Source organism: Lathamus discolor, chromosome 3, assembly GCF_037157495.1.
Source record: "Lathamus discolor isolate bLatDis1 chromosome 3, bLatDis1.hap1, whole genome shotgun sequence".
Taxonomy (NCBI): Eukaryota; Metazoa; Chordata; class Aves; order Psittaciformes; family Psittacidae; genus Lathamus; species Lathamus discolor.
This window is the reverse complement of record NC_088886.1, coordinates 67,067,397-67,092,677: the sequence shown is the minus strand read 5'-3', so window position 1 is coordinate 67,092,677 and position 25,281 is coordinate 67,067,397. Positions and strand designations below refer to the sequence as shown.

The 25,281-nt window shown below is 46.8% G+C and overlaps 1 protein-coding gene across 8 annotated transcripts in view; it reads left to right on the top strand.

Annotated features, from left to right (window-relative positions):
* Positions 1–25,281, top strand: part of HDAC4 (histone deacetylase 4) — a 217,326-nt gene that overhangs the window by 90,205 nt on the left and 101,840 nt on the right. For all 8 annotated transcript variants that reach the window (XM_065669699.1, XM_065669701.1, XM_065669694.1 and 5 more), the window contains one exon: positions 21,060–21,304. In XM_065669699.1, coding sequence (XP_065525771.1) covers positions 21,060–21,304 — 245 coding nt within the window. The remainder of the gene's footprint in view (positions 1–21,059; positions 21,305–25,281) is intronic.

Below are 25,281 nucleotides of genomic sequence, written 5' to 3'. Positions count from 1 at the left end.
GATTTTCTGCCCAGAATGTGGATGCCCTGATCATGTGGGGTGGGAAAAGCAGGAGCCTGCAGCTCATAGACTGTGCCTTGGTGTGTTTTGCCTCAGCAAAAATGTTTAGCTGTCACCTCCTTCCTAACCCACAAGAAAATGGTTATTAAACAGAGGAGGTAGGATGAATTAGTAACTTCTTTCTCTTAAGAGCTGAAAGCAGCACTTAAATCTTAAGCGCTGGAATATAGAGCTGTTTCCTTAGATGAAAAGCAAGCGGCAGGGAAGTTTGCTTCACTGCAAGGCCCAACTTGCTGTGCTTTATTCTTCCCTCACCTTGTTTGGTTTGTTAATTCACACTGATAACGATATATTGCGCAGGATTTGCTTAGCAGATATCTTACTGATTCTCTACCAAAGGACAGGTTGTTCAGTGCTTTGGTTTTCTGTATAAGCAGCTGATGGAGGGAAGAGCCTTTGGATACATTGTGGACCGTTCCATTAGCAGCCTGTTTGCTTTTGGTTCACATTCCCTTTGTTGGTGTTCCCTGTATCGTGGAGCAACCCAAAGAGCTTTATGCCCAGATTTACTCAGGGTAATTTCTTGCTAAAGGGGAAATAGATGCCACAGGTTCGTGCCACCTGTGTTCCTAGGAATTCCTCTTCCGACACAAGATGCATTTATCAGCATCCTAGTAGCTCTTCCGCAGTGTATATTGATTTTCAGGGCTATATTTGGCTCTGCTTTGTCTTTGAGCAGTGGAGGGAATATCAGGTCAATGGCTTGTGCAGTGATGCCTAAAATACTGCAGCACTCTCCAGATGTTGCCCTGGAACATTGCCCTTGGTTGGTTAAGTAGACTTTTCCTCTCTCTTTTCATCACCTTTTCCTACTCCCCAAAAAAACCTGCTTCAAACCCCAAAATGACTTAGGCTGAGACACAAGTCACCAAGTATATGGATAAAAACTGTAACCAAGGTACTTCAAGCCAGAAAGCCCTAGCAACACTGACACGCTCAGTTGATGACGTGTAATGGTTGAACTTTGGTTTGGCTTCTGAAGTATGTAGGCCTTGAAAGATGGCCTTTAACAAGGAGGGTCTTTGAAGAACTGGACTGTGTGGTTTTACTTCAGCTGTACCAGCATGGTTTCCTTGTGCATGCTCATGCTTTCCTACATTGTGAGCTCTCAAAGAGGACCACACTGGGTTTCCCTTCTCCATCCTCACCTAATTCCTGTCACCACCAAGCAGATGTGAAATCAGCATTTTCTGTGTCTTGGATGCAGGAGTAAGTTCATCCACACTAAAGCCATCTCATTTAAGTTTATGGTTGGTGCTGCCTTGGCACTTCCCCCTTTAATGGCTTGATTTGAGGTCTACCTTAGGCTGGTGTCTTCTTTTAACTTGAAATGACTGCTTGTGATTAAATATCTGCTTCTTTGGCTTCCCTTTAAATCTTGTGATTTAAGCCACTCCGTTCCTTACTACTTTTCCATCTGGTTTTTGTTCATGAAATTGTTTCATCTCCAATGATTCATTCATATTTGATTAGAGATATCATTATAAGTGGGTCTGAAGTTTTTTATGATTTAATAAAAGGTGTTGGAATCGTTGGCTTGGAACTGGAATTGTAATATAGAGAATAAATGTATGGCACATCTTAATGCTACTTTTGACAGGTATTTTTCAAGCTGTTACACTTCTTGCTAATGAATTTTACATGGGAAATTGATTTCCAAGTTTCTAATGAAATCCAGTGAGTGAACTTCTCCCCTGGCCAGAGGAACTAGTCCCAAGCAGGTCTCCAGCTTGTGCTGAAGACCAAACCATGGGTGGAATTTGGGTCAAAACTTGCTTCACTTGACACATTTGTAGTCCTACTCATAGGATGTAATGATATTAATGAAGGTCTTGAAGATCCTGTGTTCTCAGGGTGTCATGTGCATTGGTAAAGTGACACCCGGAAGGCTTTAATTGTCACTAAGGGCACTGATCTGGTTTCTTTTCAACAAATGAATACAGACTACTACTCAATCTCTTCTCAAAGTAGCTTAAGCTGTTATGATAAGGTATTGATGGAGGGAGAACCTTTATCCTCTATTTTTTACTATTCCAAACCTGCCTTAAACTTTCAAGTATTTTTCTGTTGACTATAACAAGAGCTTCTCTTTGTGGTTTCAGTATTTGGGGAAATGTTTTTATTAGGAAAAGCTCGGCCCAGGTTATTTTCTGCTATACTTCCTTAAACATTTGATGCCTGTATAATGTATTAGGAAAGGAATATATCATGCAAAACTAGTCAAAGCAAGCCTATCTACTTGATAATGTACCTGTGAAGGCAGCATTACCCGTGTTCTGATTGAGTGATTTCCATTCCATTTTGCTGGGTAGGCTGAAATAACTCCACTTGAGGGCAGGAGCAATCTGTCATGAATGAAATTAGCAGCTTTGGGTTGTTCACACTTTCTGGGGGAGGGCTGGACAGCCTCAGAGTTTTGAGGTGAGGATTTTCGAGTTCATTTTGCACTTGGGAAATGATTGCACCTCAGCGGTGTTGTTCCTGAGGAGCCTGTTGGAAATGCTGCCAAAAGCTTTCATTGCTGTCTTAGACTGGAGGGGTGATGTAAATTGGCAGGTTGCATAGACACGTAGACTGGTTTGGATTGGAAAGGACCTTAACATCCTCCAGTTCCAACCCCCTGCCATGGGCAGGGGTGCCTCACACTAGACCATGTCACCCAAGGCTCTGTGCTTGACTGTATTAGGGTAAGTAGACAAGCACTGTGTTCAGTAATAGCGCTGCTGTGTGACTATTGGAGGTGGGTTGTGGGTGCGTGGTGAGTGTCTCACCAGGGTCTTGAGATGGTAACAGCAGGAAGAGTCAACTGAACAGAGTGAGGTAACTAGTGAGGGTAGGGATATTTGGTTGTGAAGGTAAATGGATGTGGCTGCGAGAAAGCAGATGATGTGTCTGACACAGTGCGAGGGCACATCAGGACCCTTTCAGATGTCGTGCTGATATTGCAAGGCTTGCAGGATGGGGGAGCATAGAAGCAGAGTCTTATTCCTCCAGTCTTAGGAGGCGTGGAGACCTCAGAGCAGCTTCCAGTGTCTGAAGGGGGCTACAAGGAAGATGGAGAGGGACTTCATCAGGGACTGGAGTGATAGGACAGGGGGTGATGGGTTCACACTAAAACAAGGGAAGTTCCAACACGGGTTAGAACTGGATGAGCTTTAAGGTCCTTTCCAACACAAACCATTCCATGAAGACAATCTTTAGTCTTGTTCCGAGCAGAGATCTTTTAGGAGGAGACACTGTATTGCCATCATGCACAGCTTTGTCTCACTAGGTGCTGTTATCACAGTGACAGGCAGAGCTAAAGGCATTTGCCCAGAGAGTGTTGGGACTCCAGTGTCCCACATACAGGTCTGGCCAGCCAGCTGGTAGGTGTTTATCCCTCCATTTCCAAAGCTGTTCTCTTGCTAAGCAGTGAGTTTTCCTGTTGGTTTTCTGTTGTGGAAAGGAGGTGACTTGAAGTCCTGGGATCAGCAGTAGGTTTGTGGAGGTGTTTGTGGTGAACTGAGAGGGAAAAGCAAACAAAATTGATTCTTGCTCTTCTGACAGTAAGCCAGGGAACTGGCATGCTTTACATTTCAATTGGAAGTCTCTTAAGATGGCATTAGACCTGCCCCGTCTGTCTCAGCCCAGGTTACATGATGCTTAGCTGAGCACTAAAGCTCTGGTGATAAAACCCACCTTGGAGAGCAACACTAATTCCCTGCAGCACTCAAATGTGCTACACTCTCATATGCAACATGCTTCTGTCTTGGCCTCCAAGAGCACGTTGATGTGAGACCTCCACATGCTCAAGAAAGAGCACAGTTAAACAAGTGGGAAATAGCTGAAATATGAATATCCAGTTCTGACCCTGGGACTCAACCAGAGAGTGGGGTTCAGGTTTCCACTACTCAATGTGAGGGATTGAACCTCACAAATCATAGAATCCCAGACTGGTTTGGGTTGGAAGGGACCTTAAGGTCATCCAGTTCCAACCCCCTGCAATGGGCAGGGACACCTTCCACTAGAGCAGGGTGCTCCAAGCCCCTGTGTCCAACCTGGCCTTGAACACTGCCAGGGATGGGGCAGCCACAGCTTCTCTGGGCACCCTGTGCCAGCACCTCAGCATCCTCACAGGGAAGAGCTTCTGCCTTGTCTCCAACCTTAACTTCCCCTGTTTCAGTTTGAGCCCATCATCCCTTGTCCTGTCACTACAGTCCCTGATGAAGAGTCCCTCCCCAGCATCCTTGTAGCTCACTTCAGACACTGGAAGCTGCTCTGAGGTCTCCATGCAGCTTCTCTTCTCCAGGCTGAACAGCCCCAATGTTCTCAGCCTGTCTCCATACAGGAGCTGCTCCAGCCCCTGCTCATCCTCATGGCCTCCTCTGGACTTACTCCAGCAGCTCCATGTGCTTCTTATGCTGAGGACACCAGAACTGCACACAGTGCTGCAAGTGAGGTCTCACAAGAGCAGAGCAGAGGGGCAGGATCACCTCCTTTGATGTGCTGCTTATGCCTCTTTTGAGCAATAGGATCTAGGTTAGATCTTAGGAAAAGGCTTCTGCTGCCGAACCGTGTGTTGCAGTTGTGCAGGTGCTGTTCTGCCTTCCCAGAGCATCTTGGTGAATATTGACTTGGAGATTATGACTTTAATCACACCATTGTGCTCAGCACCCTCTACGGTGCATAATGTTTGCTTGGTTGGGTGCTTCATGGGTTCCTGTTCCTGCCTTTGTTTCATTCCTTGTGCTATATCGGTTTCTTTTACCAGCTATGCCCTTCTTTTTATAGCAGCAGCATTTAGGGCTGTTGGAAAGGGGCACAGAGTGGTACGAGGGTGACTGCCTGACCTGCTTCCCACCAAGCGCTGCTCCCACAGATGACAGCTCAGCAGTGAAGCTGTGAAATGTTTGCCTGGATGGATTGGCAGTGAGGAGAACATGGTCTTCCTTGAGATCTGCCACCTCCTGCCTCTGCAGCCTTCTGCAGACCTGGTGCTCTCATGGACATGAGGGAGCAGCAAAGGGAGCCTGAATGGGAGCCCAGTTTCCCTTTGCTGGTTCATGTGTGGGACTGGGCACAAAGCTGACAATGCCACCATCTCCACTCCTTTTGTGTCCTGGGGAAGAGCTGTCTCAGCTGTGTTGCTTGCTTTCCATTGAAAGCCTTCAAGCTCCATGTATCAGGAGTCATCCAAGAGCGTAGTTCCCACTTACGGGGTTGGAACTGGATGAGTTTTAAGGTCCCTTCCAACCCAAACCAGGCTGGGATGCTGTTATTGAAGCATTTTAAGTTCTTTGCAGCTGGCTGAGTACTGAGTATCTGCTGTGCAAGCGTTGTGTTGCATCTCTGTGTTGTACTTGATTGCGTTCTCCTTCAGTGCCCTCAGGTTGCTGACAACAGCCTTGAAAGCCATTTCAGGTAGGCACAGACAGAGAGCTGCTCCTAATTGGAAGAAGGAGGGGGGCTTTTCGGGGAACTTCATTAAAGACACTGTCCCCCCCCTTCTCCGGGCAGTCTCTTAGAGATGCCAGTTGTACATTTTCGGGGTCAAACCCATGGTTTACTCCTATTGAAGGACACAATTGTTGGATAAACTCTGTTCTCTCTTCACAAGAATCCAATTTCACCACAAACTGTGCTCTTTTGCACAGAGAGGCAGGGAGCTTTGAAGTTGTGCAGCTCTTTGCTGGCTTGGCAAAGGCTTCCTGCACTGCCACACCAAGAGAGAAGCAGACAATGCAGTCACTTGGCAACTCCCCTCTGTACATCATTGAACCCCACCAAACTCCTAAAGCTTGTAAATGCTAACTTCTGCCAACCAGTAGCTCTTTTGTGCAATTTTCTGGTTTTCTCTTAGGAATTTGAGCTTCAGTGTAGAGATGTGGCTATGTGGTAAATGCACTAAACAAAGTTCTGAGGCAGCATTAGGGGGCAGGAGCTACACCTTAGTTCTGTTGCACAAGAGAAATAGCACTTTTGAGTGTGGTGCAGGAGGTGACATATGAGTAAGAATGACAGGAGAGGTGAAGATCACCAGAGGATTAATTCTCGTCCTTTTAAAGCAGCTTTTAGAGGTTTCCAGATAGAGGTTTTCAGACAGTCTTGGAGCACGTTAGATGTTAGTTGGTGTGCAGTTTAAAACACTCTTTACTCTTTATCCCATAAAATAAGATCTTGCATATGACAAGGATTTCAACTTCCAAGTAGCTGTTTTATAATGCATAGTATTATTTTGCACCTTTGAATTATACTATTAGCTGCTATTTTATATTTAAGCACTACTTTACATCCAAAAGACTAAGCTGTGCATCTCTCTGTGCATATAACTGTCAGAGAGTATTGAGAACATGTCTAAGTGCAACATAGATGATGATGATGATGATGGAGGTTAAACCCTTATTAAAGGTGTCACCTAGTTAATGGATTCAACACCATCTATAATATGGTTATAGTGGGTTTCTGCCTTGTTGCCTGCCCCTGTCAATCCTGTTGAGCAAAGGAGAGCTATAGTGTTAGGGATATCATGTTATTTGAGGGCCAAGTGCAAGGGCCTGCCCCTGGGTTGGGGCAATCAGAAGCACTGCTACAGGCTGGGGGACACTGGATGGAGCAGCCCTTAGGCAGAAGCTCTTCCCTGTGAGGGTGCTGAGGCGCTGGCACAGGGTGCTCAGAGAAGCTGTGGCTGCCCCATCCCTGGCAGCGCTCAAGGCCAGGTTGGATACAGGGGCTTGGAGTACCCTGCTCTAGTGGAAGGTGTCCCTGCCCGTGGCAGGGGTTGGGACTGGATGAGCTTTAAGGTCCCTTCAACCCAAACCAGTCTGGGATTCTGTGACTGAACCGTTTAAGTTCTTTGCAGCCGGCTGGGTACTGAATATCTGCTGCGCAAGCATTCTGTTGTCTCTGTGTGTTGTACTCAATTCTGTTCTCCATCAGTGCCCTCAGGTTGCTGACAACAGCAATGAAAGCCATTCTATGATCTGTCTTTCCCAGGTAATGAGCATCTGGAAGAGTTGTGGTTGCCTCCCACAAACGGGATATGCTGGGTCATTGTTAAAGCACTTCCAAGCAGCCAGGTGCTGCATTAAGGCTGTGCAAAAGTCCAGCACTCCTGGATTTCAGTGCCTTCCCTTTCTCCTTTAGCTATGAATAGCTTTAGACCTCCTGCATAACGTAGTCTGGAAGAGCAAAGTGTTTCGGGTTAAACTGAACTTTCCTTTAAGCTATTGTAAACCAGATCTTAATGCAAATGCTCATTTTAAGACATTCATTTTCACAAGCAGCAGACATTTAGTCTTACACGTGCCAGTATGGGTGGGAAAGCTTTTTCAAGCATCTGAGGTGGGCTCACAATGGGAGGAGAAATCTTGTAGTGAAGCATCTCTCTCACCACGGGTTTGGTTTCATATCATGCAATGGCGTGTGGCTGCACAGGAATTCTGCTCCAGTACTTGTGTTCTGATGACAAAGTGACTTGAAGTAATAAACGTGGAACTGCCTGTAGAAGACTTACTTATAGTGATGGAGAGGTACCTTTGTTTCTCGTTTTAAAGATTTGGAGGAAGCAGGTTACTATAACTGGAAGCAAATACAGGGAACAGATGCGTATAGTGGGAATCTTCAAAAAGGATTTCAGTCTGGTTTGGTTGAATAACTGTTTCTTGGGGTTTATTTGTTTGGTTTTGAAGTCATTGTAGAGCACTGCCAAAGTGTTACACAGGCTTTGTCCAAATCTGCCTCTGTGCCCTCGCTTGGTGCATGTCAGTGCCCAAATCAATAGGCAGAAGCAGAGACAGGTTGGTGCTGTCGTATGGGACCCACCAGAGCAGGGCTCTACACTTCAAACCTGCTGCTTTGAGTGAAGCAAACGTGAGACAAATCAGTGGTGAAGTGGAAACATGCAAATGAAAGCAGGCTAAATCATGGGAGGATTAGGCTGTAGTGATTTAAACCAGCTTTATTTCAGTATGGAAACACTGACGCAGGATTTAACGTACTTGAAGATACACTGGTTATCTCTGTAGTTGAGTGGTCTGACACACAGGCACACACAGATTATCAACCTCTAGACCTTTCTGTATACAAAAGTACAGTAACAGTGGCATTTTGGAAATGCAAAGTGCTGTTCTGAGGGTTGGCTCCTTCGGCTCATCAGCTGGGAGAGCAGAGGGGCTGTTGTAGGCTTTGTGTCCTGCTGTGGCACAAGAACTTTAGTGTGCTCTGGGGTTTGAGTGGCAGCTACAAATATACACAAGCTGTCACTCCCAAAATGCCATTAGATCACCTTGCCAGGCTTTCCACTGTGTTTTAAGTGCCATTCAAAGACATTTAGGTCAGTGCCTTGTGTTTTGCCAGAGATTGTCATCTGGTGAGAGTTGGGAACTGGGAGGGGGAAGATCAACTGCTTCTCTTCGTAGTTATCGTGGCCTTTAATCATGGAATCCCAGCCTGGTTTGGGTTGAAGGGACCTTAAAGCTCATCCAGCTCCAACCCCTGCCACAGGCACGGACACCTTCCACTAGAGCAGGGTGCTCCAAGCCCCTGTGTCCAACCTGGCCTTGAACACTGCCAGGGATGGGGCAGCCACAGCTTCTCTGGGCACCCTGTGCCAGCACCTCAGCACCCTCCCAGGGAAGAGCTTCTGCCTAAGAGTTCATCTCAATCTCCCCTGTTACGGCAGGTTAAAGCCATTCCCCTTGTCCTGTCCCTACAGGCCCTTGTCCAAAGTCTCTCTCCAGGTTTCTTGTAGCCCGTTTAGGTACTGGAAGTCTTCTCTGTGTAAGGCTGCTATAAGGTCACCTTGGCAATTAGCTTGGCCTCAATTAAACTTGCTTCTCCCAAGTGAAAGGCCTCTTATTGCAAGCTTGGAGCCCACAGGCACATGATGCCACCTCTTAGCTGGTGCTTACATGTTGTAACCCAGTGGCTTTGTAGTTTAAGTGGGCTCATCCAGCTGCCATCCTTCATGGTGGTTTATTCCCTGCTGTCTCCCAGCCACTGGAGTCTTTCTCTGCAGTTGTCCCAGTTCTTCAACACACAGCTTTGAAACCCCTTACTGCATCTGTAGGTTTTTCTCAGAGCCATCTAGAAGTAAAATTCCCTTTATGTCCCCTCTCTTGTTTTAGGTTTTATGAACAAGAATTGCCTTTTCAGAGAATGATGCTCTAAAGAGAGCTGAGCAGTGCATTTTCACACATGCCATTGTGTTCTATGAAAGCTTCAAATGGTCTGGCTTTCCTTGCAATGCTGACTTGATTCCTCTAATCTTTTGGGCTTGTATTTTGTTGGATAGATTCTGTACTCCATAGGAAAAAACCCAAATCATCAAACTAAGCTTAAATTCAGAACTGCTTTAAATGCCTTAGCACATTAAGAGAACTCGACATTCAAGACAAGTCAGTCTATGAAGTATTTACTCCAAATAGGAAAAGCTCCCTGATGTTGTTCCCAACAATTTGCTGTGTTTCAGGCACTACAAAGGCAACAGGGAGGGATGGAGGTGTAGAACACACAGTCCTTCATTAGTGGCCTACAGATAAAATACTCTTAGTATAAAATGTAATTTGCTTGATGGAGAAGGCATTTAGTGTGTGTTGGTTCCATGGAAAGGTTTTGGGTGTTTGGGAGTGCTGATCTTGTTCAGCTTTAGATACCTTCTTTGAGACAAGTTGTTGTGTAGGAATGTTGAAATGAATGCAAGAATGGAATGCCCCATTTTCCTCATGTTTCAGTTATTGCACGATGCTATAAAAAGAGAGATAGGATGCGGAAACAGACCTGGAGGAACTACATCATCGTTGTGGTACTTTGTGCATTCCTTAATCTGGAGAGAGGTGAACTTCCATTAACATTCACAGTCTGTTCAGGCTGGTACCTTCTGCGCTCACATCTAACCTCTGCTCTTCTGCCACCATTCTTCAAATGGTGGTGGATGGATGGGGAGCTTCATACTAATTCTTCTCCAGACCTCAGAAGGGAGATGCTGGTGCAAGTTCTGCTTCATGGTCAGCCTCTTCCTCCTGTAGTTGTTCCTCAGCTGCATGTCTGGATGTCCTTTTGATCTCTTTCTTCTAGTTTTCTGAATGCCTTTTGTCTACTCTTCCCCTTCATAACCAAATGTCCTCTTAAGACTTGGTATTTGAATCACTGAACCCTTTCAGGTTCTTTCCAAAGTCCTTTATCGTTTTCAAGTTGTCCAAGAAGTCAGTCATTGTTAGTTTAGGTAAGGATACAGATAGGATCAACATCCTTATATATATAATGTGTGTGTGTGTGTTAAGTCTCTCACCTTTGGGCTTCTCATAGCATCCTTTTGGGGGAAGAATCAGGCTACAGTCAAGCCCCAGCAGAGAAGTTGCCTGAATATACACTGTGGGGACTGTGAGCACAATGGGAGTTTCTTATGGCAGAGTCTGTCCCCTGCACACTCCAGTCAAGCTCAGCTATGGGTTCCCAAACTCATTGATGTTTATCCTGTCCTTTGATCAGTCGAACTTGCACTAGATACTACCCTTTAAATTTCATAGAGTAGTGAATTCACTGAGCCTATGCCACTCTTCATGATAGAAAGTTCCATAACTTTGGAAGTTCTTTAGCTGTGATTTAGATTTTATTTGCTTCCCCCATGGCCCTGTGATGAAGGTGGGTGCTGTGCACACACTGAAATCCAGATCTCCGAGGAGCAGGGCATTGTATCTTCAAAGGAGATGCTTTGCTATTACAGGTTTGGTTTAAGGAAACATCTTCCCCTATGAACCTGGTGAGCAAACCTTCCTGGCTTTTCTTGTGTTCCACAGCAGAAAACTAGCTCTTTGTGAAGCGTTTTGACAGTGTCAGGTTTAGCTGCGATGTCATTTTTAGTTAGTTATATCATGACCATGTTTCTTTTAGTAAACCCACCATTTTTGATGAATTAAATGACATTTGAGGCTAAAATACTGACTTGTGGTTTTGAGCAACATAAACCAGAATTGCCTTATTCATTGGAGCAGAGAGGGAAGACTTGCTGACATCTTGCTTTGGTTGTAGTAGACATAGAGGAGATGTAGCCCACATTTTATACAGCTGTGAATGAGTTGTCTTCAGCTTGGATGCTGCTTAGTTAGGTGGTTTCCAGTAGCAGGGTCAGAATAAAGCTGATTCTTAACTCCTGTATCCAGCTGATGCTGCTCTTTCTACTTCTCTGTGCATACTCCTAAATCTGCCAGAGTGATGGGATGCTACAGAGAAGGTGAAGCAAGTACAATAAGGAAAATAAGAAGGGAAGTGGGAGTTGTGTGGGTGTTCCTCCTTGTTCACCCACCCTTGCTTGAAAAACTGTGTGCTCTTTCTCTGGCAATACACATCAGAGTAAGAGAACAAAGGCTGTCATCCTCTTCCATCTTGTCTGCAGAGCGCTGGAGGGGTCCAGGAGTGTCATGGTCATAGCTCTTCAATTGGGGTAGGTCATCCAATATAATAAGGATGCAGGGAGGGGATAAAGTGTTCTGTTTTTTTCCCCTGTTTTGCACATTACTTTCTGGTTGCAGTGCTCCTTGATCAAGACATCTTGTGCTCCACTTTTGGTTGATGTGAAACGTGGGAGATGGCTGTTTTGGAGTGCACCATTTACCACTTACAGAAGCAGTGTTTTGATATAATCAGAAGTTGTTCTTAATATCAGGTGCCTTTTAAATGCAACTGGTTGTGTTGGATGCGTTGGGTGAGCAGCAGTGCTCTTAATACCTTCTGAAATGCTGCTCATCAATGGTTTATGAAGCTGCTCCCCTGGCAGGTTAAAGCCATTCCCCTTGTCCTGTCACTACAGGCCCTTGTCCAAAACCCCTCTCCAGGTTTCCTGTAGCCCCTTTAGGCACTGGAATTGCTCTAAGGTCTCCCCTTCAGGAGCCTTCTCTTCTCCAGGCTGACCCAGCCCATCTCTCTCAGCCTGGCTCCAGAGCAGAGCTGCTCCAGCCCTCACAGCATCTCCGTGGCCTCTTCTGGACTCTCTTTAACAGTGATGCAACAGGGTAGGGTTTCTTGTCATCGTGGGGAGTTTTCATCTATAACCTCAGATGAGGCTCCTTCTTCGTCTGCTCCATGTTTGATTCTCTTTTCTAAAGTACCAGTTTCCCTTGGATGAAGTTCATAATGAGATTAGAGAGAGGCATATGAGAGATCTGGGTGGGTTTGTCTCTTCAGAAGTATAGCAGGGCTTCCCCCAGCCTGCCATTTTTCCTTGGGTACCTGATAAGGTGAGGAGTTTATTGTACCAACAGTGAGACAGGTGGATCAAAGAGGTTCACTTGCTTCATAATGCTTGGAACAAGGAGGCAGGAGAAATGATATTCCCAGGAATGCTTTTTAAGAAGGGGTAGGTATTCTTTTGATTTGTCTAATGCTGTATATTATTACTTACTTAGATGCCTTTTCCTGTGGAAAGTCATGGGGGTTTTGGTTGTCTGTCCCCTAGAACACAAGGAAATGCTTACCACAATTGTGTGAAGTCTGAAGTAAGAAGTAGTCCAAGCTGACTCTTTTGATTCCAGTAAAAGCACTGGCATCTTCCAAGACACTTCTTTGAAAGATGTCATTGAAGGTGGGGTAGGATAATGAATGAGGAGGAGGTGGTGGAACTTAAGCGTCTCCCTTTGGTGCTTCGCTATCCGCACAGGCTCATCTTTTGGAGACATCTGTGTAATCAAGGTGTTCTTCCTTGCTTCCTCACAGGCACTTCGACATGAACTCTTTACAGTCTTATTTAGGACTTATTACATGTTGTGTGCTTGGCAGAGCCCTGTTTTCTTTGTGGAGCGTTTGGCTTCCCTCTGGGCAGGACGTAATGCTGATGGTGCTCAGGAGATGAGGGCTCTGCTGCAGCCCCTGCTCAGGAACACTGAATTTTTTTTCCAGTACTTTAGATGGGACCATCAGATGGTTTCTAAGATCCAGATATTTAGCTGTGGGAGAGAAGGCTCCTTAAGGGGAGACCTTAGAGCAGCTCTGGTGCCTAAAGGGGCTGCAGGAAACCTGGTGAGGGGCTTTAGATGAGGGCCTGTAGGGACAGGACAAGGGGAATGGCTTTAATTGTTTTAAGCCTAGGGTAGAGTAAGTGAGGAGGAAGTGGTCTGCTCATCAAGGTTTGGTTTTCTTATCACCACAAATAAAATGTGTATCTAGGTCTCCAGTAAATGCTGATAGATCTTTCCAGGGAAGGGATTAGGATCAAAGAAAGCTGGTTACAGAAAATCCAGCATCACTGCACCCTTATTACATCTTCAGCTCTCAGTAGTAATCAGCAAAAAGTTTCATTGCCATGAATGAGTGAGTGACATTTAAAGCTCCATCTGTTGCCTACAGTGCAGTGCCTCATGATGCCTTTCAGTGGGTGCTGGGATGATTAATTTTGGTTCCCATTCATACAGCATGAAATATTCTCCTAGCAGGGAATGACTCCAGCCCTTTGCTGAACTGCAGCATGTGTGGTACTGGTTGGAAACCTCAGCTGCTGTTTACTCTTGTGTGCTGAGAAGAGATCGAGGCTGCGTTTGCATTCACCCACACCTCTCTTATCACAAGCTCTACAAACACACTGGCTGCTGTGGTGCACTGTCCTGCCTGCTTTATAGAGGGATGGCTCCATCACTGGTGCTTGCTTCCCAGTCCAGAGCTGTGTCGCCACACGACTGGCCTGTCCCCATAGGTGAGGACCACCTTCTGATGTCTAATCTGACATACCTATCCTTCAGACTAGCTGCACTCATAATTACTAGCTTAAACTCATAATGTAATTCTAGCCCAAAAGTAATCTCTGCTGAGATCCTGGTTCCTGCCTTTGAGAAAGCAGAGGTAAGAATTAAAGCAGAGGTAATGAAGTGTTGCTCCAGGCTGCCTCACAGCACGCCACTTCCCCACCTCTGCACATGTGTACTACTGATTGATAGAGGAGTGTGGCAGGGCCATGCCTTCATCCTGCCCCTGGATGATGCTTGTGATGTGCCATGCAGGACTGGTGTCAAGGAAGCTGCACCTCAAAGACCTCCTTCATGGGGTCCTGGGCAAGTCTGCGGGCTCCTGGTTACATCTTCCCTAGAGAATCAGCTGAGTATAGATGGTATTGTGGGTTTCGCCCCCCCCCCCCCCGCCCTCCATATCTATGGGACATGCAGCATGTGCTCTGAGGGTGCTGTGTCTTCGTCCACTTTGTTCTGCTTTATGCACAGAATACGCTGCTTCTCTTCTGGCTCTGCAGTCAGATACTGCAGTAGCTTGTTTCTAGTAATAGCTCTGATCTCACCCTCGCTCAGTGTTTTGGCGAGTTTGGGCATTTTCAGGAGTGGGAAGGAGCACCCTGGCTGCCCAGCACTGCATGGCCTGGGGGAGGGTGGGTGGGGCTGGGGGGGGGATGCTGGCACCAGTTCCTGCTGGACAGGGACTGGATCCATAATGGTCTAACAACACCCAACTAACGTGAGCCATCCTTCCAGAGTAAATCACTGCAAGCACTCCCTTGGTTGCTCCTTGCTTCCTTCCCTGTGGCTTTAACCCCATGGAATCCCAGACTGGTTTGGGTTAGAAGGGACCTTAAGACTTATCCAGTTCCATGGGCAGGGACACCTTCTACTAGAGCAGGTTGCTCTAAGCCCCTGTGTCCAACCTGGCCTTGAACACTGCCAGGGATGGGGCAGCCACAGCTTCTCTGGGCACCCTGTGCCAGCGCCTCAGCACCCTCACAGGGAAGAGCTTCTTCCTTAGATCTAATTCCCTGGAATTAGATATAACTCCACTCTGTGCTGGGCTGGTGGCAGCCTCAAGGAAGGTGTCCCCTGCACTTCCCATGTGAAGGTGACGTCGTATTTCAAATGTGAGAGGCATTTTTCTGTTCTGCTTCAGTCTGAACACATGCAGACACAAAAGGCAAGTCTTTCTGGCACAGCATTTGGTTTAAGAAAAAGAAAGCAAGTTTGAGCAGTGTTTCTAAAGTTCAGCTTAAGGAAAGTTTATGCTGAAGCAAGATTTGAATTTAAAGCTGTGCTTCAAATATCCCCGATATATTTGGTTTTAACTTCCATTCTAGTGTGTTTTCAGGACTCGGCCGTTTGATGTTTTAATCCTTTAAGGACCTGCATGGAAATGCTGTATCTGAGAATGGAGGAGTATACAGTTTTTCCTGTTAAGTTTATTTCAGTGCACATATTGAAGTAGTGTCCCCTTCTCCTCATCGCTTCCAAACTGCTTAGTACTTGTGGAGAAGTTATTTTCCGCTTAGGAGCATCGAAAAAACTCTCTTCTCTGGCAGTTTGTTTCTATGCAGCCTTGATGGGCAATGATTTTCATGTCCAACATTGTTTGTAGGAAACACACCTTTGCTTTCAGGTTGGAGATTACCAGTTCATTTACAGCAAGCGTGTTTAACAGCTGCATTCTATGTAAGAGCAGGCCGTGAGCTGTCAAATTGACAGCCTCAACCAGGAGGCTGCTCTGTGCTGGTGATTGATGAGAACGATGCTTTAACATCCAACATGGGCAGACTTGGATGGTTTTGGAGAGAACCATCAAGGAGAGTATTTCTAACATGGTTTAAAACTAATGGTAACTTGAGCATGAATAGAAAGAATCTTTCCATGCTTAGGTTAAAACAAAGCTTAATGAGTAACATCCCTCCTGTTTTCTCCTTGTGGTCCTACAGGGAAGGAAAAAGCAGAGAGAACACAAGATAGTTGCTTATTCATAATAGCGATCTTGTCTTCAAATTCATGGCTTTGGCATTTTGCATTCAACCTCTGAATGTAGTCTTTGTGCTCTTGCTAGCGTCATGAAGCCAATTGTATTAGTATGTTCTCAAGGCAGAACCTAGAAAAGCAATTTTCTAGTCTACCATAAAATATTCATAAGAACACAGGCTTTTTTCTGTCTTGAGGATGTGTTCATTAAGCAGAGAAGGTTGGATTGTTTTCGGGAGGTCAAAAGCACTCACTGCTTCTGTGGGGAGCTCATGGCATTTCAAAGAAATAGTAAGAGCCGAGGATGACGCAGCCTCTGCCAAGACTCTGAATGGGAATTGTGGTTGTGCTCTCCACAGCTGGTGCCCCGTGCATCGGGTGTTGCAGGGGGGATGAATCCCTTTGGATGGGAAATGGAAGGACCGTGAAGTTTTCTTGGGACCATTATCCAACATGGTGCAAGTTCGAGCTCTGCTTAGGGAGTACAGGGATGCTGGGAAGGGACTTTTCATCAGGGACTGTAGTGATAGGACAAGGGGTGATGGGTTCAAACTGAAACGGGGGAAGTTCAGGTTGGAGATAAGAAATAAGATCTTTACTGTAAGGGTGCTGAGGCACTGGAGTGGGTTGCCCAAGGAAGCTGTAAATGCTCTATCCCTGACATTGTTGAAGGCCAGGTTGGACAGAGTCTTAGGTGACATGGTTTAGTGTGAGGTGTTGATGCCCGTGGTGGGGGGTTAGAACTGAATGATCTTAAGGTCCTTTCCAACCCAAACCATTCTATGATTCTATAATTTATCACAGGACACAAGCACAAGTCGTAGCAGTCAAAAGGAGTAGTGTGTTCATTCTGGCTGAAACTGTGCCTATTTTAACACATTGAAAGCTTTTATTGTCTGCTTTTAGGGCACAGAGTGCTTAGTTCTTAAAGGTGTGTTAGAAACTGTACATGGATTTTGAGACAAATTGGATTTAGTCTAAATCTCTGCTCTGAAGGCAGGCTGAGGGAGCTGGGCTGGTTCAGCCTGGAGAAGAGAGAGCTCCTTAAGGGGAGACCTTAGAGCAGCTCCAGTGCCTAAAGGGGCTACAGGAAACGTGGAGAGGGGCTTTGGACAAGGGCCTGCAGGGACAGGACAACGGGAATGGCTTTAACCTGCCAGAACAGGGGAGACTGAGATGAGCCCTTAGGCAGAAGCTCTTCCCTGGGAGGGTGCTGAGGCGCTGCACAGGGTGCCCAGAGAAGCTGTGGCTGCCCCATCCCTGGCAGTGTTCAAGGCCAGGTTGGACACAGGGGCTTGGAGCAACCTGCTCTAGTGGAAGGTGTCCCTGCCCGTGACAGGGGTTGGAGCTGGATGAGCTCTAATGCCACTGCCAACCCAAACAAGCCTATGAATCTATAAATAGCGTTACCAAACGTATTGAACATAAACAGATTTACGTGGAGAAGGGGTAAGCAGCTCGAGTGACTCCTACCTCTGCATTAGTAACTCTGACCTTTGGTCCACACGTCTGAAAGATGGGAGATGTTCTTTCCGGGTGCTCAGAAATCTTCAGCTGGATGTGAAAACAGGGAACACGTTTAAAAGGTTTGTGATTCACAGAGCCCACTGTGCTGCTTGCTTCATGACTCACTGTGTTTGATCCTCTACCATTAACTGGTTTGAGCTCTCTTGGATCTAGGGAGGGGGGACTCTGGGCAACCTGTGTCAGTGTTTTACCACCCTCACTGTAAACAGTTTCTTCCTTGTGTCCAGCCCGAATCTCCCCTCTTTTAGTTTAAAACCGTCACCCCTCATCTCTTCTCCAGCACACATCCTGTTTCCTACAGCCCTTGGGACACGATGGTTTCAGATGTTACCTTTTGCCCCATACACCATGCTGCAGAGGCAGGTATCACATAGGTATGGAGCTGTTACGGGGTTGCCTGAGTTTGAGTCGTACTGGAGGGATCCAAAATGTTCTTGTGTCACTATGAAATGCTGCTTTAAATCTAATTTAAAGCATCACATCTAAGGTGAGAAGTTTCTGAAGCGATAGTCTGTGAAATGAGAGGGCTGGTATCAAGCCATCATCTCCCACAGAAAGGATGGAGAGATACTTCTGTGCAGCCCTTGCCATAGGGGATGCTCTGTGGGCAGGAACTGGAAGGGTCTACCCTCAGTTCCAGCCATGCAGGAAAGCATCAGTCATTCCCAAGGAGGGCTTAGGAACACGGTTAGGTGGGTTTGAATGGTTGAATGGCTCGCCCCAGAATGCCCTGGAGGGAAGGAATCCCAGCTCAGGTCCTGCGGGGGAGAGAGGGGAACAGGGAAAAGGCCACAGGAAGGAAAACAATAGGGAAGTGGAGGGAAGAGCTTGTGAGTTGAAAAATAGCAACACTTCCAGTAATGTGACCTTTAGGAGAATGTTTCCATCTGAAAGAGAAAACCAAAGAGAAATTCTCCTCCTCCCCAGCATGAGGAGGAGGAAGGACACTGCTCATGCACACGTGAAACTCAACTTGGATACTTTGGTCTCTGTAACACCCTCCCCCTGCTTTTGTGCATCTTTGGTTTTCAATGAAAAGCAATGGATTTGGGCTTGGTTTTTACTGTGCTTTCCATTTCCTACGCTAATCTGCGTTTCTTTACTTAGAAGTGATGTTCTCCTGCAAATTGTTCTTGTGTAAAGTAGTGAACGGGAAAGGGACCTGGGGGTCCTGGTGGATAGGAGGATGACCATGAGCCAGCAATGTGCTCTTGTGGCCAAGAAGGCAAATGGCATCTTAGGGTGCATTAGAAAGGGAGTGGTTAGTAGGTCAAGAGAGGTTCTCCTCCCCCTCTACTCAGCCTTGGTGAGGCCGCATCTGGAATATTGCGTCCAGTTCTGGGCCCCTCTGTTCAAGAAGGACAGGGAATTGCTTGAAGGAGTCCAGCGCAGAGCCACAAAGATGATTAAGGGAGTGGAACATCTCCCTTATGAGGAGAGGCTGAGGGAGCTGGGTCTCTTTAGCTTGGAGAAGAGGAGACTGAGGGGTGACCTCATCAATGTTTACAAGTATGTAAAGGGTAGGTGTCAGGATGATGGAGCTAGGCTTTTTTCAGTGATATCCAGTGATAGGACAAGGGGCAATGGGTGTAAACTGGAGCATAGGAAGTTCCACGTTAACATCAGGAAGAACTTCTTTACTGTGAGAGTGACAGAGCACTGGAACAGGTTGCCCAGGGGGCTTGTGGAGTCTCCTACACTGGAGATATTCAAGGCCCGCCTGGACAAGTTCCTGTGTGATGTACTGTAGGTTACCCTGCTCTTGCAGGGGGGTTGGACTAGATGATCTTTTTAGGTCCCTTCCAACCCTTGGGATTCTGTGATTCTGTGTAGACCAAGCAAAATGTCTGCATGCATCTCTTGGAATGTGATTTGGTGCTGCTTTGTTGTTCTCTGCCTTCAGCTCCAGCAGCACTAACCTGTCCGTGCTTTTGAAACCCCACCACTTAGCTCCACATCCCCCTTTCCAAGGAGCTGCTATCCAAGATGGAGTTGCCTTTCCAGTGGTCCCTGTCCCTGTTGGCAGCAGGGCACTGCATTTTGGTTTACAACTTCCAAAACACCTGGATTTTTAGGAATGACTCCACTATTTTGGTTTCTTTAACGGTGTGTCTCTCTTTTAATCAGTCTCAGGTTTTACAAGCATCTAACTGGGACAAAACCCTATGAAAACTCCTTCGCCTAGGATTGATGATACTAGTGTCCTGATGGAGGTTATGTGTGGGCATCGCAGGGTATCACAGTGTCTTCCTCTTGGGGATGGCATAGAAAGGTAACAGTGAAGTAGCTTGTATAAGCAGGGCAGGTTCAGCACAGTCCTTCTTGTAGTGGGGCATCATGTCTACCCCTGTGAGATCTCAGCCTTCCCCAAGCACAGTCCCAGGCAAGCCCTGGGTAACCCTGTCATGTGGAGTAGGTACCTTAGCAGATGTGTGACTGGTCCAGCTTCAGGGATGCTGCAGAGTTTGTGCAACCTTGCACAAACATATCTTAAAGAGAAAACAGCAGCTAGAATGAAAACTTATGACCCAACTTTCGCTTCCAAGTTTGTGGAAGCTCAGTGTTTTTGAAGGATGACCCTGTTTTCATTCTGCTGAGGAGTGACTGAGTGACTGTAGAGAGAGGCATTAAATGTGGTCCGTGTATGGAGTGTAGGAGGAATGCAGAATTCAGGTGGCATTTAGGCATTTGTAGTCATCAGGTGATGGCAGTGATTTTCTTTTTTAGCACAAACAAGCTGAGTTCAGTTACTGCAAAGGGATTTTTCACAGTTGTTTCTTGCTGCCCTTTTTTACCACGATCCCATTGTCTTCAGGGAGATGCTTTTTGTGCAAGCAAAGGACTGATTTTTACTCCACAGATAATCACGCTGATAATTTTCCCTTTTTAATTCTCTTAGCATACACCTCTTACTAAACAAACTGTTCTCTGTCTGTGCCTTGATTGTGCTTCAAGTTTGTCCCACTTGTACTTGGAGTGACACAGGCAAGTCTCTGCATAGTCACCACTGGGGAACCTGGTTCCTCTTGATGTTGCTCTGCAGAGTATCTCCATGTGATGCGTATGCAGTCTGCAGGGAGACCTTAGAGCAGCTCCAGTGCCTAAAAGGGCTACAAGAAACCTGGAGAGGGGCTTTGGACAAGGGCCTGCAGGGACAGGACAAGGGGAATGGCTTTAACCTGCCAGAGGGGAGACTGAGATGAGCCCTTAGGCAGAAGCTCTTCCCTGTGAGGGTGCTGAGGCGCTGGCACAGGGTGCCCAGAGAAGCTGTGGCTGCCCCATCCCTGGCAGTGTTCAAGGCCAGGTTGGACACAGGGGCTTGGAGCAAGCTGCTCTAGTGGAAGGTGTGCTTGCTCATGGCAGGGGTTGGAGCTGGATGAGCTCTAATGCCACTTCCAACCCAAATAATTCCATGATTCTGTGGTAGATCCTTTCTGTGAAGTCTGGGGTTAATCTTTCTTATTTCAAGTGATGCTCGCAGAGTGGAACCACAGGTGTATGTTTCAAATCCTCAGATGCAGAATGGTATCTAGAAGGGTCATATGTGATGTGTTGAAGTCCTTTACTGTTAGCAAATGCACATAGCTGCAGATGGTGGTGGCTGGAGGAAAACTTCCTGAACTCTGAACTCCCATAATGCTTTTTTACCATTTAAAAGATGATGTGAGTTTAAAGGTGTTGTTCTTGATTCAGTCCATGGTTCCTCAGTGTCTTTACAGGACATGATATGAGAGCTAGACCCCTGTGTGAGTGAGGACTACACTCATCTCTCCTCTTGTTCTCATGTTGTAGTTGATGTGACCACAGCACTGCCCTTGCAAGTTGCACCGACTTCAGTCCCAATGGATCTGCGCTTGGACCACCAGTTTTCTATGCCCGTGACAGAGCCGACGCTGCGGGAACAGCAGCTGCAGCAGGAGCTCCTGGCACTCAAGCAGAAACAGCAGATCCAGAGACAGATCCTCATAGCCGAGTTCCAACGGCAGCATGAGCAGCTCTCCCGGCAGCATGAGGCCCAGCTGCATGAGCACATCAAAGTAAGTGATGAGCAGCCCTGCGCTGGGCACTGTGTGGAAGCATCCCCTCACCTTGAGGTGATCCAACTGATGTGCTTTGGGATAGGAATACTGTGCTGGACTTGGTAACCTCTGCTCAGAAAATACCTAAAGGGGCTATGAGAAACCTGGAGAAGGGCTTTGTGTAGGGACAGGACAAGGGGAATGACTTTAACCTGCCAGAACAGGGAAGATTGAGATGAGCTCTTAGGCAGAAGCTCTTCCCTGGGAGGGTGCTGAGGCGCTGGCACAGGGTGCCCAGAGAAGCTGTGGCTGCCCCATCCCTGGCCGTGTTCCAAGGCCAGGTTGGACACAGGGGCTTGGAGCACGCTGCTCTAGTGGAAGGTGTGCTTGCCTGTGGCAGGGGTTGGAACTTCATGAGCTTTGAGGTCCTTTCTGACCCAAACCAGTCTGGGATTCTTTGAATGATCTTTTGTAAAGGGATGCAAGCACCAAGAGTTAAAAAGGGGGATAGGGTGGAGGAGAGGAAGCAAGGTAAGCTGGTGTCATGTTAAACATTACCCCTATCTGTATTCAGTGCTACTGTATCCCACTGCCATTAGGTGGCTTGTTTTGCCTGGATTTGGGAAATGTCAGTAGAATTTAACCCAACAGGAGGGCTTTTAGGCTATCTCTCCGCTACAGCCACATATTTGGGACTAGAATCGCCCATCGAAGTGCTCGCTGCACATCAGCACAAGGTGCAGATCAGATGTTTGAACCTTAGTGTCTCTGCAGTGGCAGGAGCCGTGCCTGCAGCGGGTGTTTGCACTGCTCCAGTGCATGGGACGAAGAAGCCACGTAACACACAGGAGAAGTAGGAAGTGCGGTTTATAAGATGGCTGTTGCATAGTGAAAACCTTAGACATTATATAAATATTTCACAGTGATAGACTATTGCTATGGTAACAGAAGCTTTCAGCATTGCTAATATGCTCTCCTTTCAAATGGGGATTAGCCCTGCACATGGTTAATGGCGTTAATGTAATATTAAAAAGCAACCTCAATTCAACCTTATATAACTTTTGTTTTAATACGAAATACATGTCAGAGTGGGGAAGATAGGATTAAAAGTTAATGGTGTATTATTTACAGAGTTTTCAAACACAGGATTTGGAAGAGCAGCTGCTCTTTGAGGAATGATTGAATATCTCTGTCCTTGGTGGGTCCTCTGTGTTTTCCTCAGGACAGAGGTGTGGGGAGGTGCATGATCAGGGGTTGGAGCAGCTCTGCTCTGGAGCCAGGCTGAGAGAGCTGGGCTGGTTCAGCCTGGAGATGACTCCTCTAAGGGGAGACCTTAGAGCAGCTCCAGTGCCTAAAGAGGCTCCAGGAAATGTGGAGAGGGGCTTTGGACAAGGGCCTGCAGGGACAGGACAAGGGGAATGGCTTTAACCTGCCAGAACAGGGGAGACTGAGATGAGCCCTTAGGCAGAAGCTCTTCCCTGTGAGGGTGCTGAGGTGCTGGCACAGGGTGCCCAGAGAAACTGTGGCTGCCCCATCCCTGGCAGTGTTCAAGGCCAGGTTAGACACAGGGGCTTGGAGCACCCTGCTCTAGTGGAAGGTGTCCCTGCCTGTGGCAGGGGTTGGGAGTGGATGAGCTTTAAGGTCCCTTCCAGCCCAAACCATTCTGTAGTTCTATGATTCTGAAGCAGCTCCTCTGTGTTTTGGACAGGCATCTGTGTAACCAACATGGGTCAGTTACAGCCAGCAGCTCTATGGACATTTTAAAGAAGTTACTCCATTGACATGTTAATAAGCCTCAGCTAGTACAGGAGGAATCAGAGTTTATTTGTTTTCTTTCTTTTCTTACTCTGGTGTCAGTGTGAGCAGAGAACCTGTTCTGACTCAATGTGGGCTAAAAGGGGGGGAAGCATCTCTCCCTCCCACCCCTAAACAAAGCACTGGTGTAAGGAACACCTTAAGGTGTGGAAGTAGGTGAAACTTGGCTTGAAAAATGCTGGCATGTCTTCCTTGTTTTTCTATTCAAGTAGATAACTTTTTCCTATTGAAATCTGATGTTTGGGCGTTTTCCAGAGCTTGGTTTCATTCCAACAGCCCAGTTTGAATCATCTGACCTAGTGCAAGAGGAGAAGATGATGGGGTGGTCACAGCCCTTCTTGCCTGCATGTGCAATCCCTTCCCTCGTCCTTTCCCTCCTAAGTAGTCCTTGCTTTGTAGGCATTGGATTTTGAAGAAGTGGGCTGCAAATGTGGGTGGAAATTCCAGAAGATCCTAGAATTTGGAGAGCCAAGTGAAACAGTATTTGTGGAAGGGAAGTACAGTGGACACAGTTACTGCTTGGCACATGGCGGGAGTGGAATTGTTGCCATCAAGGAGTAACAGGAAAACCCTGACTTGTTTAGGGAAAATGAATGGAACCTGATGAAAACTTCATACAGAAATAGGGAAAAGTGCTTTTCACAGTGATCGTGCAGCTTTGCAGGTTGCTAAGATGCGAGAGCATCATGGAAAGGAAGCAGGAGCTGGTGAGCACTGGAGGCTGCTGTGGGCTGGCTGGAGGCAGAGGTGACAGCTCCTCTCTCCTGTAGCCATTTACCTTCAGTGAGACGGATTTTCCACTCCGGAGTGCCTCGCCAGATGTGTAACAATATTTATAGCCTTCAGATCTGCCTTCCTAAACAAAACTAAGGATGGAATAAGGAGCCTGATGCCCAGGCCGTTGTGACGGTGGAAAGCCTCACTGCAGGTCCCAGTGTGAGCTTTGCTTGACCTTTGATTGTGAAGGAATCGGCAGGGAATTTTTTCCTTTGTGAGTCACTCCGTCCCAGCCAAGATCAGCTGGAAGTTACCAAAAGCTTTTCCATTTGCCTTCTGGTCAAGAGCCGGAGCGAGGTGGTTGAAGAGGGGCAGGAGCTTTGGCAGGGCAGTGTGAGCTCAGTGAGCAGTGGGAGTGAAGGATGTCGTGGGTAACGTGGTTAATCCCTGTGCTGCCTGAGCTTGGAGCAGGGCTCTTCCCAGCTCTGGCTGGTTTATAGCTAAAGCCAGGAACTTATTCAGGATGCTGACGCATGTTAGTGTTAGCACATGACAGCAGACATGAGAGAGTGAGGAAGGCGATGGGATAGCAAGATAGGCAAGCAGCTGAGCCTCACAGCTCCTCATGAACCTCTGATCCTAACCTGGAAGTTCAAGGTTGTTAATTCTGCAATGCTATTCCTGCTTTTCCAGTTACCTGAGAAAAGAAGGTTTGTGTGCTTCGGGAGCAGAGGGAGGATGAGGCTGTACATGCAATGTAGACAGGGTGGGCAGAGGAGTCCATAACAACAGCCAAAGAGCTTCGTGGTGAGGTTTGATGAGGAGTGATTCCCAAATTGGTCTCTTTTTACGGGTGCAGCGATTTGTGGAGCAGTGTGCTGTGCTGCCTCATGGCTTCAAGCCAGTTAATAAAAGTACATGGAATGTTTTCAGACATAGCTTTATATACATAGCAGTGTTGAGATAAAGCTGAGGAGATGGCTTTGTTAGGTTTTGGCTGGTTTCAGATGGCATAGTTCTAATCAATTTAGCTTCCACGCCCTGATGGAGAGGTGATAAAACACATCTGAGGTGTCAGATAGAGATATCTTAAGAGATATAGGTTGAAACTCTGGCCATTCCTTATTTTTGTTTTTGAGAGCAAAAGGCTGACAGGGAGGGAGTCTTCCAGACACATCTTGGAATGCTGTAGAGATATCTAGACTTGACAGGTATCACGCTGATCTTGCTTTTGCTTTTATTTGGAGGCACCTGCCCTTGGAATGGCAGGTTTGCTTGCAGGATTGCTCCTTGGGCACAAATCTCATCCTCTCTCAGCTGTAGCTATGCCAGTGCTTAGAGCCTCTTCTGGTGGCCTCTTTGTGTTAATTCCTGCTTCCTAACTTAAATTCCCATCTGCTGATGGGATCAGTGTCATCTGCTTCTCCCCTTTGCTGGGTGGCACCTTCCCCATGCCCCAAGTC